Raw genomic sequence first — 17,326 nt, 5'->3', positions numbered from 1 at the left:
AATAAAAGCTTGCCTTACATGGGAGCCCGAGGTAAATGTAAAAATGCCACCTGGACTTCCCAGCTAACAGACAGTCTTGGAGATAACTTGTTTTATCTCCAAACCAACCAACAGGAGAGTTTTCTTTTTCAAATCTAAAAGGAAAATGGTTCCTGCCAGCCCTTCGCCCCAAAGCAGGAGGGACGTGATCCTCGGCTTCCCTTTACGCTGCTGGCTGTTGCCAGAACTTATCACTTTCAAAACTTATTGACTGTTACTGAAATGCCTAGAGATGTCTTCAAGTACCTGTTTTAAGGCACTCTGGTTAGAAAAGATTGGACTTAAGCAATAGAACCAGATGACTAGTTTCCCAGTTCCTCCTTGTGCCTTGGCTCAGGAAAGGAAAACACTTCCTCTTCCTTCTGAGGGCCCCACACATCCTGTGCCATCTATTTATACAACTGTTGTAATGAACCCCAAGTTAACCACTTCCTTGCCTGGCTTAGCATAGCCTTTACATCTTTTCAATCTCTTTTCATGTTATGTCTTCACACTCCGCTTGCAGCTTCTCTTAAAGGTCTGTTCAGAGCTGCTTCTCAGCTCTCATACCTTTGTAGTACCTTTCTCGGGGTGTTCTGTAGGCCAGATGGCATCACTTGGAGATGATGGAGGAGAATTAGGTTGGGCCTTACTGGCCCCATACAAAGGGAAATTAGGTGATCCTAGCCATGCAACAACCTGATGGAAAATTTAGGTGGATGAATTGGGAAAGGAGATCACAGGGTTTAACCAAAGACCAGTCATTAAAGGCTTTAGTCATACCTGTTTTCATGAAATGAAGAAGCCTGTCCAGCATGAAGGCAGGAACAAGTTGTAGCTAGTTGTGTTAAACCATTACAGTGAGTGTGCAGAAGATGGAAGGGAAATTGATAACCTGCAGAACTGAGGGCAGTTTCTGGAGGACAGGAGATATCAGGTCATCCTGTGGGAAAGGACCTTTCCAGCCAAAAAAGGGCTGGAATAGAAGGAGCTGTGGAAGATCTGCAAGCCTTTGCCAGACTGTACCTGTCCCTTTCTGTGGAGCTTTCCCTGTAAATCACATGTTCCAGCTCCTCAGCTGTCCTCAGAATTTTCCCCTGGAAGTCTCTATGGTGTTTTTCCATGTTCCATAAAAAGTGGTGCATGTGGCTGAACACAGCAGTTCAGCTAATGCCTTGCAGCACCAAGTACCATGGAAGGGTTTCTTCCTGCATCTCACATGACTTTAATAGATCTTAGAAAGACAGGCTTTTTCTCGTGCAGTTTCCCACTGTAAAGCCGCCACACAGCCCCTGAATCGCCGTTATGCACATCCCTTGGTGCAATGCTGCTGCTTGACAGGCCATTCCCTGGGCTGCCTGCGTTCCTGAGGCGTGTCCTTTCTGTACCTTATGGCTTTCCCCAGCACAAAACTGCGGTGCTGGTGGTGGTGCTGACACTGGCCAGCCGTGTTTCTAATGACTTGAAACTATTCACTTCACAATTCAAAGGAGATCTGTGCTGTGATAACCCCGAGGAGATGGGTACTGAAGGAAGGCAGGGAGGGTGGCAAGTGGATTGCATTGTTGGGTGCTGCTGGGGTGGCTCTGGGTTGTGCTGCTCTGCTCCTTCTGCTCAGGTTTGTGTGCTGTGCCCTGTTCTGCCTCAGCTCCCTGTCCCAAAAGCCAAGTTTGCATAAAGTTTAGGCTCTGTTTTGCCTCAGTCTTGTCATGCAGTCTGGTTGTCTCAAGGACATTCAGCCAGAGTGCAGCATCAGTCCAGTGTTTGCTAATGCATTGCCAGTGTCTGTCACTGCTTTCCTTCCTAACCCAGAAACCTTTGCCACAAGCTCAAGTGTTGAAAGCACATCCCAGCTGCACGTTGCTTTCCTTGCTTGCTGACATTGAAAATTAGTTGACAAGCCTTTAGGTAAGCCATCTAGCAGCTGGAGTGCTAGCTGCAGCATTACTGAACAAGGTCTTCTATGTGAAAAGGCTGCTACAAAGGCATGATCTGTGCAGCCCTGGGGCACTGCTGGGTTGGGAACACCTCACAACCTGTGGATGGTCCTGCGGCTGGTAGCAAAGTTATGGGCTGTTTGCTTTGGAGTGGCTCACATGGTACTTGTCACCAGTGGTATCGCAGTTGTATGTTGAACAACGTGACTGATGTCTGTCATACGTGCTTTGTTCTCATCCTTTCCCCAAGGAGAAAAGCTTTCCTCCCTCTGCTTTGCCCTGGTGAGGCCTCATCTGGAGTCCCATGTCCAGTTCTGGGCTCCCCAGTACAAGAGAGTTAGGGAACTGCTGGAGAGCGTCCAGTGCAGGGCCACCAAGGTGATCAGGGGACTGGAGCATTGTGAGGAGGAAAGGCTGCGGGAACTGGGGCTGTGGAGCCCAGAGAAGAGAAGGCTGAAGGGGGACCTCGTCAACAGTTAGAAGCACCTAAAGGGTGGGTGTCAGGAGGATGGGGTGACAGGTTTTTTTCTGTGGTCTCCAGTGACAGGACTGGGGGTAATGGACATGAGCTGGAAACAAACAGAAAGTCCTTTGGTGCTGAGCTGAGGGAGCCCTGGCCCAGGCTGCCCAGGGAGGATGTGGAGGCTCCTTCTCTGGAGGTTCCCAAACTTGCCTGGACATGTTCCTGTGTCCCCTGATCGAGAGGAACCTGCTGTAGCAGGGGCTTGGGCTGGATGAGCTCTGCAGGACCCTTCCAACCCCCATTTACCATTCTGGGACTCTGTGCAGTGCAGCCAGGTCTTGCTTTTACTGTTCTCTCGGTTCAAAAGGTGTGCCTCTGTGCAGAGCCAGGCAGCACGAAGCAGCGTGGGGAAGTTTGGGGGTGCCTTGAACTGAGGGCAGCTCATTTCATAGTGCAGGTAAACAGGCAGAGAGGGTTTCTGGGCACTGCTTTGTGCTGGAGGGGCACAGCCCTTCCCACACGCTTCCTCTGTTGAGGTCCTTGCAAATAATAACAATTATAATACAAAAACAAACGAGTGAGAATAATGCAGTGATTGTGCTTTCAGGCCCTGGTGATGGCAAAGCTGAGGTGTGGTGCTGTGGCTTTGGCAGCGTGGGCCCTCGAGCTCCCCCACTGTCAGCTCCCCCCACTACCCCTTCCCTGTGTGCTTGGCCACAGCTGCTGGGAGCTCCCAGCCCCAACGGCTCCCCATTTCCTTATTGCGGCTCTCGCCGTCTCCGTGCAGCTGCTCAGGACACGTGTTCAGCCCCCTGCTGAATTCTGTCTTCAGATATGAAAGTGCCATCCTTTAGTTGTGTGCCCTGAGGAGTTGATCCTTTTTAATGCTGAGTGGACTTGGGAAGGTGCTGGTCTGAGGAGCCAGCACTTCCAGGAGGGAGGCTGCCTCTCCTTGGGAATGAGCACTGGGACGTGGATGCATGCAAAGCCCAGCCCCCTGACACAGCCACACTATCCTTGAGAGGGGAAGTGATGGCATTCATCAAGGAAGGTGGCTGGAGGCGGTGGGCTGGCTGCCCAGCCAGCCAGCCAAGCTGCCAGGGTAGAAGGGGATGCATAACAGTGTGTCCTGCAAGCCTGCACGTGAACTAGAGCTCCTGGCTGCCTCGGGAGATTTGAGCTGGACCCCAGGCTTCAATCCACTCTTGAAATGCAGCACAATGAGTTAGAGGAAGGAGGCCTGTTACAAAATGCTTCTTCTTTTGGTTACCACAGAGACCAGCACAGTTTCAGAGGCTGCATGATCCTTGGCAGCAAAAAGTGCTAATTCAGCCTTTCCTCCCTCTTACATCAAGGCTCCTTTTGGCCTGAGGAGAGCTGTGCAGGGCAATCTGACTGCTTGCAGGCGCCCTGGGAGAGCAGGAGCTGAGGCAAAACAGGGCTGAGGAGGTGGTGTTGGGCAGTGGGGTGGGAGGGATGCTGTGCTGGGCGGGATGGGGGCTGCAGCCATCAGTCAGGGGGAGCAGGCAGGCAGCGAGGTCTCTGGAGAGAGAAGGAGGAGTGTGAAGACAAGTTTGGAAAGAGGAGGGGTGGGGTAGGCTGCAGTAATTCAAGAGATGGGAGAGAGCACTGATGGCAAAGCTTGCCTCCTACAAAGATGGAGGTGGCAAACCCTGACTGTCCTGGTTACTCTCCATGCATTTAGGGCCTGATGCCTTTTTCCGTGTGCCCTTTGAGGCAGCTTAGGACAAAGGAAGCCATCACAAGCCTCATGTCTCGTGAGCTCCAGCCTGCTTATGGGTGCTGTAGGTGGTGGGCAGAAGGCAGCCCAGGCAGGTTAAATCCAGAGGATGAAGTGTGGGTGAGACTGCCATGGGCTGGGTATGAAGGCTGAGCCTGCTGCGTCCAGCAGTCCGTGCTGCCAAGGGGGGAAACTGCTGGTCACAAGCTGCATAAGTAACCACAGCACTGAGGATCTGGGAGCAGGGGAAGGTACTGCAGGGAAATACAGAAGCAACTGGCTGAACTATTCCAGGTCTGTCCCAGTGCAGCACTGTGACTTCAGGATCCTTTCAGATGATGGATAAGAGTTGAGTGCTTCTTTTTTCCATGATGGTTTTCCCTGATTCCCAGCCTTCACAGCTGGCATCAAGAGGCAGAAGAGCCTGGGAGGGCCAAGGCACTGTTTGCATTAATTGGTGTAAGTCAGAAGTCATTCTAGTTGTACTGAGCTTGTGCTGCTCTAACAGAGCAGGATCTCTGCTCATACACTGCCATGGTCTTGTGAGGTTTTAACTAGCAATTTGTTTCAACAGCTCTGGCCTCACAAAAACACAACCCAGTGTCTGCCCAAGCACCACTTTCATGCTGGATGTCATGTTTTTCAGTGTGTGAGAATAATTAATGCAGGAGCACCTGGGAGACAGACAAGGGGGCTGTGCAGGCAGAGCTCTCAGGAACATCACACACGTTTGTTATGAAGATGTGCCTTGCTGTGCCTTCAAAGACAGGCAGGTGTAGTTAAAAATGAGAGGTACATTTGATGGCAGGCTTGAGGGCACTGAAGGCTTCAAGTGTGGCTCAGTATTGAAAGCACTGCCCTAATTTCTGGCCTCAGATGTTATTCTTCAGGAGAAATTAAAAAGAACTCTTATTGCTGCTAAGACTCACTGAGGACACCCTTCTGTGTTCTGCTCACTGAGGTTTTGTGCCAGCTTTTCTCCCGTGTAATCTCTTGGGTTTGCTGCATTTGCCTTGTAAACAAAACAAATGTTCATAGCTAATAATACGAAATGGCAGGTGAATAAGCTTGTTCAAACTGGTGTTGAAGCTCCATGTGTGTTAATTTTTACAGCCAATAATTGCAGCCCAAAAAGAAATGAAAAGGTCATGCCTGTTAGGCAGAGGTAGAGACGTCTGAGACCTGACTCACGTGTTATTTCAAACTGGAGTCAGAGCTTTTAATTCCTTGTTAAGTAACCGTGGTTCCTGTGCAAAACCTGGCCTTCTGCATGCAAAGCACTGCAAGCCAAGCCTGCCCCTGCACTGCTTCTTTTGCTTACCCACTGCTGCTGTATCCCCTAGTTGTGAGCAGCTCCCAATGTTTCTCTTTTCAGTCAAGAGCATGAGTTTTAAAGGCCTGGAAAACATGTGCTCTGCCCCCTTCTGCCCCTGCTCCTTCGTGTTGTGCTGCCTGTGTAGATGGGGCTGTCGCGGGTTGGATTCTCTGGGGAAGCCTCTGGTTCAGAAGGAACGCTGCCAGGAACAGCACCCTGGTGAACAGTCAGCAGAGCTGCTGTTGTATGTTGCTGGTGCCCTGGGCTTGGATGGCACCTCAGTGCAATGCTGGAGGCAGCACAGAGCTCTTTCTTTTGGTCGGGAGGTCTGTGCTGAGCCGTGGCAAATCGTTTCTCAGTCCTTGGCAGGGCCCTTGGTCGAAGCGACGGGGCAGAGCTGTGGAGGCAGCAGCTGTTCCTGCTTGGTGAATGCAGCAGATTCACCCTTCATGATACCAGGCTATAATTGCTCTGAAGCTGTGCTCTAACCACCTCTAAAACCTTCTTCCCACGTTTGCCCTCTGCAAAGTATCAGTTTCCTGAGATTAGTGGCCAGGGCTCTGCTAGAGAAAGGTTTAGTCACAGTCGAAGTGCAGCTGGCGAGCTCGGTGTCATGCCTGATGCATTCAGGGTCCCAACCGGGTCCTGAGCCTCAGCTTCTGAAATCATCTGGGTGTTTTTTGTTACATGGCAGTACCTTGCTAGCTTATTTCATTTGAACCTAGTCCTGAGGCTGTGAATCCTGGAAGGGATGCCAGTGTCTGCATTTAGACATGTTTATCTTGCAATTTCACAGGGAAAAAAAGTCTTCCTGGATACCACATAACACAGTCCAGGGCTTTGTGCTCAGGAACACTGGGAATGCACACATGAGTCCTGCAGAATTCTGTGGGTTTAAAGCCTTCCTTTGCCTCGAAGCCAAGCACACTGAATCAGCCCAGAGAGCTCTTCCATTTGGCTTTGCTGAACCCTTGAGGTTGCCGTTTTTGCTGACACCGGCTGGAGCGTGTGTGTGTGTGTGTGTATCTGTTTCTGTTTGTGCTGCAGGAGTCGTGCAGGTGGGCAGTGAGGGCTGGGCTGGCTTTCTCTGGGCAGCAGGACTGGGCTTTCTCTCTCTGGGGCTGTTCTTTTACTGTGAGGAGCAGTATCTCTGTGGTAGGAAATCCCAGATCATGACAGCTACTGTGTTTTGTTTCAGGCATCAGAGGGTGTTCCTGTCCAGTAAATCCCAGATCATGACAGCTACTGTGTTTTGTTTCAGGCATCAGAGGGTGTTCCTGTAAAGTATTTTGAGAATTTGGAGGAACTGATAGAATTTTACAAGAAGGAGAACATGGGCCTGGTGTGGCACCTCAAATATCCAGTGCCACGGGAAGAGGAGGAGGCCGCGGATGAGCCGGAGGAGGATGCTGGTAAGGAGCTTGTGATGTGACTTGGTGTTGCAGAGCCTGGACACTTGCTCTGGATTGGAGATAGGTAGTGCAGGCAGGGAGATTACAGCCTGTCATGCCATGAAGTGGAGCAGGGCATAGAGAGACCTGAGCTTGGCAGGGCCTCGAGGCGGTGAGTCCTCGTGGCTCTGGGGTGGTTCTGCATCTGGAGCCTCAGCTTAGCTCAGCTGAGGCAATACATTGGGACTCTGCCAGGTGCAGGGTGGGATAACCTCTTGTCCTTCATCTGGACTGAAGCTGGTTTATGTCCAGCCACCTCACGTGTCTCTGCACCCTGTGCTGCATCTGTAGGGCTGTTGTCTCAGTATCAGAGATGCTCCCCGTGAGCCTTGAAGCACACCTCTGCACTGCCACGTGCCTGCAGCTGCTGTGGGTCCCAGGCCATCTGAAACCCAAGCCACCTTATCTGTGCTGACCTAGAGGACATCTTGAAGAGTCACGACCAGAGGGCCCAGCTCCTGCAGTGGCAGACAGTCTAACTCTATACATAGAGGCAGATGTATGATGAGGAGATGCGTTGGCATCATCCCAACTATTTCATATGAAACGTCACTGTGGGTTCCTGACACTCGCTGGTCTTGGATCGTTCCTTGGATTTTTCCTGGATCATCCCTTGGATCTGTCATTGTTCTGAATCCCAGGGGAAGGTCATGCCCACAGAGCCATCCTTCCTGTCCTTTCTGACGTCTGTCGGGAAACGATGAGCGCTGCGATAACAGGGATCTGAAGGACACAGTGCCTGCGACTGACAGGCTGACAGACAGGCAGGTGTGTGCTGGAGCAGCTCGTGTGCCTCTGTACATTTATGCAAGCCCATGGCTGTCGAATAGAGCTGGAAGATTTCAGTGTGCAATTCTCATGAAGAAACAGAAGAAGATTTTGCAAAGCTGTTCCTGTTTTTGGCCAGCTGCACTGAGCCTCCAGCCCTCAGGGCGGGGGAGGGAGCTGCAGCAAAAATAATACACAGGGAGGCGAGCAGCAGGGAATGAGGTTCTAGCCAAGACTAAGAGCCTTTAGATGAAGAGATATTAGCCCTGGGGCTGGGCTGTACATGTACAGAGTTTAACTTTGTTAAGGCACTTTGATGCCGTCGTGCTGGGGCCGTGTAGGACCCATAGATATCTGACTGACTTACAGGGAGAGGTGGAAGATGAGCAGACAGATACCCTGCAGGTGCATCACCCAGCTAGTGCCGTTGCTCAGTGCTGTGGTGTCTCTCTGAATCACAGCTTCTGCCCAGGAGTGCTGGATCACTTTGGAGTATCTTTTTGTAACCACCTAATGCCACCATTAGGAAATGACCAAACAAAACCTCCGGACTCAAGCAGCTACATATGGCAGGTGTAGCAAAGTGTTGGGCAATTGGTGCGAAAAGAAAGGCAACCATGTAGGGATAAGTGGAGAGGAACCCACTCTTCTCCCAGGAGTGGGGGGTACTGAGCAGGCTGACACAGCAGGAAAACCCTTTGTGCCTCCAACTTAGTGCCCACAGACAAGGTAGGATACTCAGCCTACAGATGTTTTCTCCATCTGTGTTTGCTTACTGTAGTTGTTCACTTCTTTCCATTAGCAGCTTCTGGTGCTCTTTCCCTCATGCCTCTCCATCCATTGTGCCTCAGTAGTGGATATCCATGATAATGGCAATGACATGGATGAGGTACAGTGATGTTCTCTAAGTGCCAGACTCAAAGTAACCAGGTAAAACTTCACAGCTGCTGTGCTGATGGGACAGTCATAGTGACTGGGATGAGGCTGTGGTGCCTGCACATGAGGGCCGAGGCTGGCAGCCCAGCCCCTGCTCACACAGTGCCCTGAGAACGGGGCTGTGCCAGCACTGAGCCCTGAGCTTCCAGCTCTTGACATCGGAGCCCCTTCAGAAGGGATGGCTCCTGCAGTGAGTGCAGACTTTGGCTTGGCTGTGGGTGAGGGGGAGGAGGTCAAATTGCCATGCTGGGTTGACTGTGCCTTTCCCTTTCTCCTTGCCAGACCTGGTACCCACGCCTCCCATCCTGCCCCCACGCAGCATCCTGGCGGCACTGCCGAGCGGTGAGACAAAGGAGGTGTCTTCTCTCCCTGAGAACTCCAGGGTGGCAGATGTTAACAAACTGTCCCTTTCTGAGACACTGCTCCAGCGACTGCAGTACCAGGACACGAGCAGGTGAGGATGGCACGTCACAGGGCTGCAGGACCAGCCTTCAGCTCAGCTCTGCGCTTTCTGGGTCTCTGTTTGGGGCAGCTGAAGCCCCATTTCCTTCAGCAAAACTGCTCCTCGTTTACACCACCACAGGAAGGACAGAGCAGAGCTACAGTGTGGTGGCTGTTCTTTACAGTCCAGCTGGCAACTAGAAAAATGTACTTTTCCAAAGTATTAAAATCACCAACAGACTTTCTGCACTGAGGTGGTTTTCTGATGCAAAGGATGGTAAGATCTGAAAGAACTTGGTGTATTAGCTGTGTGTGTAAAGCTGCAAGTGGTGTCAGAAAGCACCAGGCAGCCCGCACAAAGAGTGAACTGGTGTGTGGATTTCCAGGTACTCGTACACACGTACTGCAGCAACAGGTCTGATTCACACTGTCCCGTGTGCTAGCTGTGTCAAATCTGGATGTGCACTGAAGCCTTAGAGGAAGCTGTATGACATTTAATGATCAGATCTGCAGAGCTGCCACAGAAAGTAGAAATAGAGCCGTGGCTGTTGGCAGGGCAGTGGAAGGCTGTGAGCCAACAGCGGTCATGCATGGCAGCACAGGCCCTGTTGTGGCAGCCCGACAGCAGCTGGCTGACAGACAAACCCAGTTTTGTTCAGCTGCCCACACCATTTCATCTGCTGAGCAGCCAGCTGGGACTTTCTGCAACTGTCAGGGCACAAGACAGCACATACAGACTGCCTGGTACATCCTTCCTTGCAATGCTGGAGTCCAGGCACCACAGATAGGGAGGAGGGGAGCATCCCGTATGATTCTATGGCCTCAGCCCCTCTGTTTTGGATTGTTAGGAATAAAACTTTCCAAGTGGGACTTCATCTCCTCAGAGCTCCTGGACTGCTGCCTGTTAACCAACCTCACAGCAGCCTGGCTTTGGCATGAGACTTCCTCTCCCTTGCCATGGTAGCTCAGCAATCGTGGAGGAGAGGATTTGGGGTGGGAAGGTGGGGAAGGAGGAAGAGGAGATGTTGTCAGCAGTGTAGTGGGGAATCTATGGCCCAATTCTCAGAACTGCATATTTACACTGAAATCCCAGGCAAATTGCCCCCCATTTGTCTGTGTGGGCAGTGGAAGTTTCATAAAAAGAACAAAGCTGATACCTGAGGGCGGAGAGAAGAGATGGCTTTTGACCCATCTGCTTCTTCCACAGTGTCCCTGATGAGCATCTTAAACTCATCCAGGACTACCTACGGGTTCACATCATCAGTGACTTTGAGATGGTGCAGACTGGCTCAAGCAACCTCCCTCAACTGAAGAAACTACTCACTCTTCTCTGCAAAGGACTCTTCAGGTAAGTAGAAGGTGGTTTTCAGCGATCAGAGTACAGTGCTGTAACGCTGGATCCTGATGCAGGTTCCACACCTGTGCATTCAGAACCTGCCTTTGGGGCAGAGGCAGTTGCCCTCCAAAACATTTACATCTCCTGACCTGTGGTTCTGGACCAAAGATGTGAAACCTATACAAAAGCAGCCCTGACAGTGAAGTTTCCCTGTAGGTGGTTTCAGTCAGCAGTGTTATGTTTTTTATGCTTTGTTTAGGAAGAAACCAAACCCCAAAAAAGTGCACTAACTGATTAACTGCATAATTGGGTATCTCATAAATGACACCCACAGAATTGTCAAGCACGAGTCGTTTATGGAAACAAGGACATGTTGGTGTATAGCTCTGTCTTAAACACTCATTTTCCTTCCCACCAATGCACAGTGAACCTGGAGCGATGCCATGGGGGGCAGTGAAGTCCAGCTCAAATGAAAAGAGGAACAAGCCTAGACTACACACATTTTACCTTTCCTAAATTCTACCCAGACCTGCCAGGTCTCACGTAGGAAAACTGATGGGGAACTCAAACCTTGCAGAGCTCCCTTTTCTCTGGTGGAAGGGTGGGATTTCCCTCCTTGCTGCCTGTCCCTGCTTCTGCAGAGATCTCAGAGCACTCTATGGCAGAGGGCACATGATTCCACACTTGTATCTGTGGTTTGCAATATCCTTCTCTCCAGTGGCTTTAGAAGAGAGGCTGGTAGTGCTGCTGGCCTGATCTTGTTCTCCTAGAGCTCACCAAGGCTGAAGAAAGGGCTGAGATGAGGCGTGGGTACTGCTGATTTGCATGGCTTAACCCATGGAAGGAAGGCAGGGAATGAGTGAGGTGCTCAGCTGCATGGGACCACCATGACTGCTCTGGAGCAGTGGGCACTATGCACATTTTCCCCAGGCAAAGGGGGAGGAATGTGCAGCCCTGCTCCTCCTGCCAGGAGCCAGCCTCCCACAGACGAGCCCCTGGCAGGACTGAGGCTGGGTTGTGCAGAGAGCTGCCCTTCCCTGTGCCCTCCTTGGGGGTTTTGCTTCTCTACACCCACAGAGGGGGAGACCCAGGTGGCTTAGCTAAGAATAAGCTGAACAGTGGAAACTAAAATCTCATGAAATCACAAGTGAGAGTTCTGTGTTACTAAAATACCTCCAGTACTGTTGTTCTGATGATGGCTGGCTTTTTCCATTTCCAACTTCCTATTCTACTTCACCTTGTCTGGGTTTCACAGCCCTTCTCCCCATAAACATACATGGGATGGCAAGACAGGAGATGCAACAGGTCCACAATCCTCTCAAGTGCCAGGACACCTTTTACATCTCCAGACTCTCTCTAAGTTTCTTTGGTGACTGGACTTTGCAAAGCATCATCCTAGAACAGAGCTGAGTGAGTTCTGCTGGTGGTGGAAGCCTGCTGAGCCCAGGAGCCCAGCACACCACAAACAGCAAAGGGCAAGCTGCCTGTCTTCCTGGTGCCTGCATGAACTTACAGAAATGTATGTCCCCAGCCACTTTTCCCCAGCATTTTCTCCCTATACCTGTGTTATTTCAGTTAGATGGAGCTGCCTTCTCAATTATTCCATGAAGGTCCAGAACTGCAGGCTGTGTTCAGTCCCAGCCAGGTCTCTCTGAGGTTCCTCTCTCCCTCTGTTTGCATTATCCCACACACCTCTACCATCCAACCAAACTACTTGCTTGCTTGCTTGCTTAGCCAAACTACAAGCTTAGCTTGCAGAAAGAGAGCTTTTCTGCACTCTTAATCTCTGAGGTTGTCTGGGGTTTAAGCTTACTTCTCTTAGCAGAATTCTCAACTCAAATTTAATCAGTGGCATCACCTATATTTGGCTTCTATTTACCTCAGCTTTCCTCAGCTGTGCAGGGATTCCAGCTGAATGTACAGGTAATTCCTAGGCTGCTGCTTAGTGGCTATGTCCTCTTCTTCATAGTGCTGTTCTATTTCATTACTTTCCCACTACTTGAGAATAGGGTAAAAAAACCAAGCAGCAGCAATGTTAATTGGCACAGCTTGAGCTCCTTCACTGGAGCTGAAGATCCTTTGAATGTCCTGGCACTGCTGAGGGTTAAGAGTGTGCAGGCTGAGGGTAAGCGCTGGCTGCCCATGGATCAGCACCTAGACAGATATCTAGTCTGCAGACAGACAGGCCTACTTTCACTTTGCAGCACTTTCCCCAACAAACAGGGAGTAAAATCCGGTCCACTCAGACTTGGGAAAGTGAGGGAAATCATTAATATCCACTGTTGACCAGGCACAGTGCAGGCATCCTAGCTCTGCTCCCCACCATCACCTTCCTTTTGACCCGTGGTCCCTGGCTGCTCTTCCCGTGATAAGTCTCGTCGCTATCGCAGCGCTGCCAAAGCCCTGCAGCAGCCTCTTGACAAATGAGCATCCTGTGGAATCTCATTGTAACCCCCAATGGTTCCCACTCCAGGGATTAAAGGCTTCTCTGCCACTCCCTCCTTGTCACATGAGCTGAAAAGCCTCAGAATGAGTTTCCTTTTCCCAGGGCGTCCCTGAGGTCCCGCATCGGCCCCAGTGGCTGCACAAAACCAGGGCAAAGCCAAGTTGCTGCTGTTGCTGCAGCATTCAGAGGCACCAGACTTCCCTGGGCTTTGAGATTTTTGAGTGCACTTCCATCTGTGAGTTGGGTTGATGTTTTGTGGGGGGTTTTTTTATGCAGTGTCCTTAGGTTTAGCCCAGCCTGAGACATCTTTCTGGAGAGATTTAGGAAGTTACCCACTCCAATGCAAAAACCCAGGAGTGGCCAGTGTGCCCATTGTAAGGCACAGCTGCCTAACTCTCAGCTGCCTTAGTGACTCTGACAATGAAGGCAACTGAGAAATGCTCTCTCATCATCCATCCCACCCTCTCAGAGGGTGGCAGGCAGCAGAGGACAAGACAGAGGACAAGAGCAGGCCTGGCATGAACCTGCGCCCATAGTCTTTGCTGTGTGGCTTTGTCCAAGGAGACCGAGTGCCAACCTAATCTGACCTTAGATCTCTGCTGTGTCTGTGTTCCCAGTGAAGCCTCCAGGACTCTCCCATCTCTGGAATCCATCCAGAAGGTGTTTGAGCAGCAGCTACACCCCGGTATCCATCAGCGGTCACAGGTAAGTCAGCTGGCAGGCAGGAAAAGGAGCGAGGAGTGTGGGCGGCTGTCAGGACAGGGGAGGGAAAGGTTCTGCGTGCACAGTAACGACCAGTGGGATTCAGGTGGCTAGCTAACACTTCTTTTATCTCCACCTTCGTTCTGGAGAGGGCAGAGGGCACACAGTGGGTTCTGTCCCCACAGTTTCCCTTACCTCGTCATCCCCTCTGCCTGCTCTCCTTGCCCCAGAGGACAGCGCAGTGAACTGCCCGAGGGACTCATCTCCCCACCCTCCCTCAGCCTGTGGACTAGGACTGCACATGTCTCTTTCCATAAACTTCACTGCAGGGTGTTTCACTGCAAATGTTCACTTCACCCAGCCCACTGAAGTCCCGTGGCCTTCCTCTCCCTGCCAGTAGCCCACGAACCTGAAAGTCCAGGGCTTGTGTAGCTTGTGCTCTGGACCTGCTCGTGCACACCTGTCCCTCAGCAGCAAGCTGATTCCCTCACAGGCCCAGCTGCCTCTAACCCACAGAGGAGCCTTGCAAGTTTGTCCTCTCACCCTCCCATCCTCCTGCATCCAGCTGGCAGCAGCACACATGCTGCTTCTGGCCCCATGTGAGGTGTTTCTGGGGAGAGGCCGCGTGCTACGGGTTTCCTGATTCTGCATCTCTCCCTTTGTCCCCTAATTCTGCATCTCTCCCTTTGTTCCTGTGTTGTGGTTGGTGATCAGCTGCTGGGTGAAGCCAGTCCAGTCAACATTGTATTGAAACTCAATCAGCTGATTTCTTCGCTGTCTTCCATTGAAGAAAAGGTAGAGTTTGAAGGCCATTTTATATTATCTTGTTGTCATTTGTACTTAGTTGTGCTTCTTGTTCACTGTCTGTGCCACCCTCTGCTCTGACTTCATTACTCTCAATGTAGTGCACAATCACCAAAAGCAATTTGGTCCACAAACATTCTTTTCCAGGTGAAAACCCTGCTGATTGAAGGTCCTGATTCCACACACCGGCGCTCCCTTATTCCCCCCGTCACTTTTGAGGTAAACAGACTTCTTTAACAACGCTGATCACAGCGTGGAAGGACAGCAATGCAGATTCCTGTCAGCATCTCAGTTCCCAGGAGCTTTGCTGTGCTGCCACAGAGATAGTGGCTATTCCTGGATGCTGTTTAGCACTATGCAAACGCTTGAGAGGTGCCTAGTGAGCGGCATAACGGCGGCCTGTGTCCGTGAGCTCAGGCGAGTGTTGCATTTGAGTGACTGAGTGTAGAAGAGGGCTTATGAAAAACTCTGTTTCCCAACAGGTGAAAGCTGACTCCTTAGGAATTTTCTCAAAAATACATCTCAAGGTTGACGTGGAAATGGGAAAACTGATTATCAAAAGAGCTAAGGATGGTCCAGAGGACAAGTTTTACACCCACAAGAAAAGTAAGATGCATAAGGTCACAAATCCTGGGCTAGACTCTCGGTCCCTTGGATGATGAGGAGGGTTTCCCCTTGGTCCTTCTGAGGGCCAGGTTTGGCCTAGAGTGCAGATATTTCTGCTAGGTCCTGGGTGTTGTGCCCAGACTGGACTGTGGGTCCCCAAAGTGGCCTGCACAAAGCAAGGACTCAGTGCTGGGGTCCCCAGCTTCCACGGATCGTTTTAGAGCTGATCTCTTCCTCTTAACAAAGACAGCAGTAATGGGACTGCAAGAGAGCAGGCGTTGAGAGGAGGTTCCTCATAGAGCTGGTTGCAATAGTTCCATTTTTCTACTGAGAAGCAATGTCACTCAAAAACCCCAACCATTCTGCAGGAGCATATTGACTTCTGTGATGAGTTTGGATGGTAGAAAGGCAGATACTCAGTTTCAGTTCATCTTTTCACTGAATTTCCACAGACCCCTCCTCCCTTCTTTCTATTTTCATGTGTGAATCAGTATCTCTCCTCATGGGCAATGCCAGTTTGGTCTGTGAAGGCCCAATTCAAACAGCTTCCCTGTGGGGTTGTTTTTTTGCTGCTGTGTTTCTGGACAGGCAACTCAGAGTTGAGCCAAACGGAGTGAGATTTATCAGAGAGTAAAGGATGCCCTTGGGCTGTCTCCTGCTAGAAAACCAACCTGTTGCTGGCAGTGATGAAAAGATCAGCTTTCACGGGTGGCTTTCTCCAGCTGGTATTCATAATTACTTAGCTGCTATTTTAGATGGGGAGGAATCACCTTTACCACCAAATGAGGTTTTGCCTCCTCTTTCACAGATGGGGAAGGAATCCATGTAGGCTGGCTCAGGATGCAGAGAGAGATTCAGTGCAGGAAGCCAAGGCTTCACTTCAGGCTGCAGGGCTTGCTATAGAGGCAAGAGCTCCAGGCAGAGTGATTTTTGAGGGGTCCACTTCAGATTCCAAATCTATTCCTATAGGGAAGAGGATTAGGCAACATCAAAATGTGATTATGAAGAGCAAAGTGATCCTCAGACATCAAAGACCGCGTCGGCCCTGAGCCTGCGAGCCAGGTGCTGTTGGTTTTGGTGGGATTCCAGTTTCGATGGCTGCAGCTCATGACACCCAGTGTCTGTTCAGTCTTGCAGCTTATCAAGTCCCAGAAGGTCCCTAACAAACTGGTGATTGTGCTGGAGACAGAAAAAGAGAAAACACAGCGGAAGGAATATGTTTTTGCTGACTCCAAGGTACGTGCACAGCGTTTCCTTCCCGCCAGCCCGCAGCAGGTACCTGGGTGGCAGCGGTACCAGGAGCATTCCTTGGCAGGATGGTGGCTTTGGCTTCACTAAAAGGAAGTTTCTCTTTTGTTCTGGATGTTTCCATCCTGCCAAGGAATGCAGAACTTTACACGAACAAGAGCACTGTGCAAAGGGAGATACTGGAGAGGGCAGGTGTACTTGGGTACTGTCACTGAGGCAGGAGGGTGTCAGCAAGCAGTGAGGTGTGTGAGGGGAGCTGCAAGAAGGTGCACACAGACACACAAGTGGGAAGTCTAGGCTTTCTTCTGACCAGCTCAGCACTCACTAAAGGACTGCACAGGCCAAGTGCCTGAGTACCACAGGAAGGGCAGCCTCTTTGAAGGTTTCAGGGTAGTGGAAAGCTAATCTGTCCTTCAAGTGTACTGGGAAGTTCCTAGTTCAGCTAGTTTATCAAGAGGTCTCTTTGGAGGAGTTAATAATCTCGTTAATTGTCTCTGCTCCTCCCTGTCTAGAAGAGAGAAGGGTTCTGCCAACTTCTGCAGCAGATGAAGAATAAACACTCAGAGCAACCAGAGCCTGATATGATCACCATCTTCATTGGGACCTGGAATATGGGTATGGGCTCCCTTCTGACATGGCTGTTCCTTTAAATGCGTGCTCACCTCCCATGCTGAGCTCCAGAGGCTGTGTGTCCTGGCTGATGTGAAACTGAGAGGGGACAGAGGGAATCTGAAGCCTATTATTTCTCTCCCCATGGGTTGTCTGGGTGTAACAGAACACACTCTGACTGACTCTGGGTTTGATTTGTTAATAAAGGTGCTGCACCTCCCCCAAAGAAGATCACCTCCTGGTTTCTCTCCAAGGGGCAGGGGAAGACCCGTGATGACACTGCTGACTACATTCCTCATGACATCTATGTGATTGGCACCCAGGAGGATCCCCAAGGGGAGAAGGAATGGCTGGAGACCCTGAGGCAATCCCTGCAGGAAATCACCAGCATCAGCTTCAAAGTGGTGAGGGGTTATTCCAGATGTTCCACTATGAGCAGAACACATGTTGTGCAAATCAAGGAGACAGAGGAATAAGCGGCATTGTGCCTACACCTCCTCCCTTT

At 50.8% G+C, this 17,326-nt stretch overlaps 1 protein-coding gene across 1 annotated transcript in view; it reads left to right on the top strand.

The window, feature by feature from the left end:
• Positions 1-17,326, top strand: part of INPP5D (inositol polyphosphate-5-phosphatase D) — a 53,867-nt gene that overhangs the window by 19,850 nt on the left and 16,691 nt on the right. Inside the window, exons 3-12 of the mRNA XM_062005687.1 lie at positions 6,736-6,886; positions 8,912-9,083; positions 10,278-10,418; positions 13,470-13,557; positions 14,269-14,349; positions 14,506-14,577; positions 14,841-14,964; positions 16,094-16,200; positions 16,725-16,827; positions 17,029-17,225. Of these exons, the coding sequence (XP_061861671.1) occupies positions 6,736-6,886; positions 8,912-9,083; positions 10,278-10,418; positions 13,470-13,557; positions 14,269-14,349; positions 14,506-14,577; positions 14,841-14,964; positions 16,094-16,200; positions 16,725-16,827; positions 17,029-17,225 (1,236 nt within the window). The remainder of the gene's footprint in view (positions 1-6,735; positions 6,887-8,911; positions 9,084-10,277; positions 10,419-13,469; positions 13,558-14,268; positions 14,350-14,505; positions 14,578-14,840; positions 14,965-16,093; positions 16,201-16,724; positions 16,828-17,028; positions 17,226-17,326) is intronic.

The sequence above is a fragment of the Colius striatus genome, chromosome 12, assembly GCF_028858725.1.
Source record: "Colius striatus isolate bColStr4 chromosome 12, bColStr4.1.hap1, whole genome shotgun sequence".
Taxonomy (NCBI): domain Eukaryota; kingdom Metazoa; phylum Chordata; class Aves; order Coliiformes; family Coliidae; genus Colius; species Colius striatus.
This window is presented reverse-complemented; position numbering and strand designations above follow the sequence as displayed.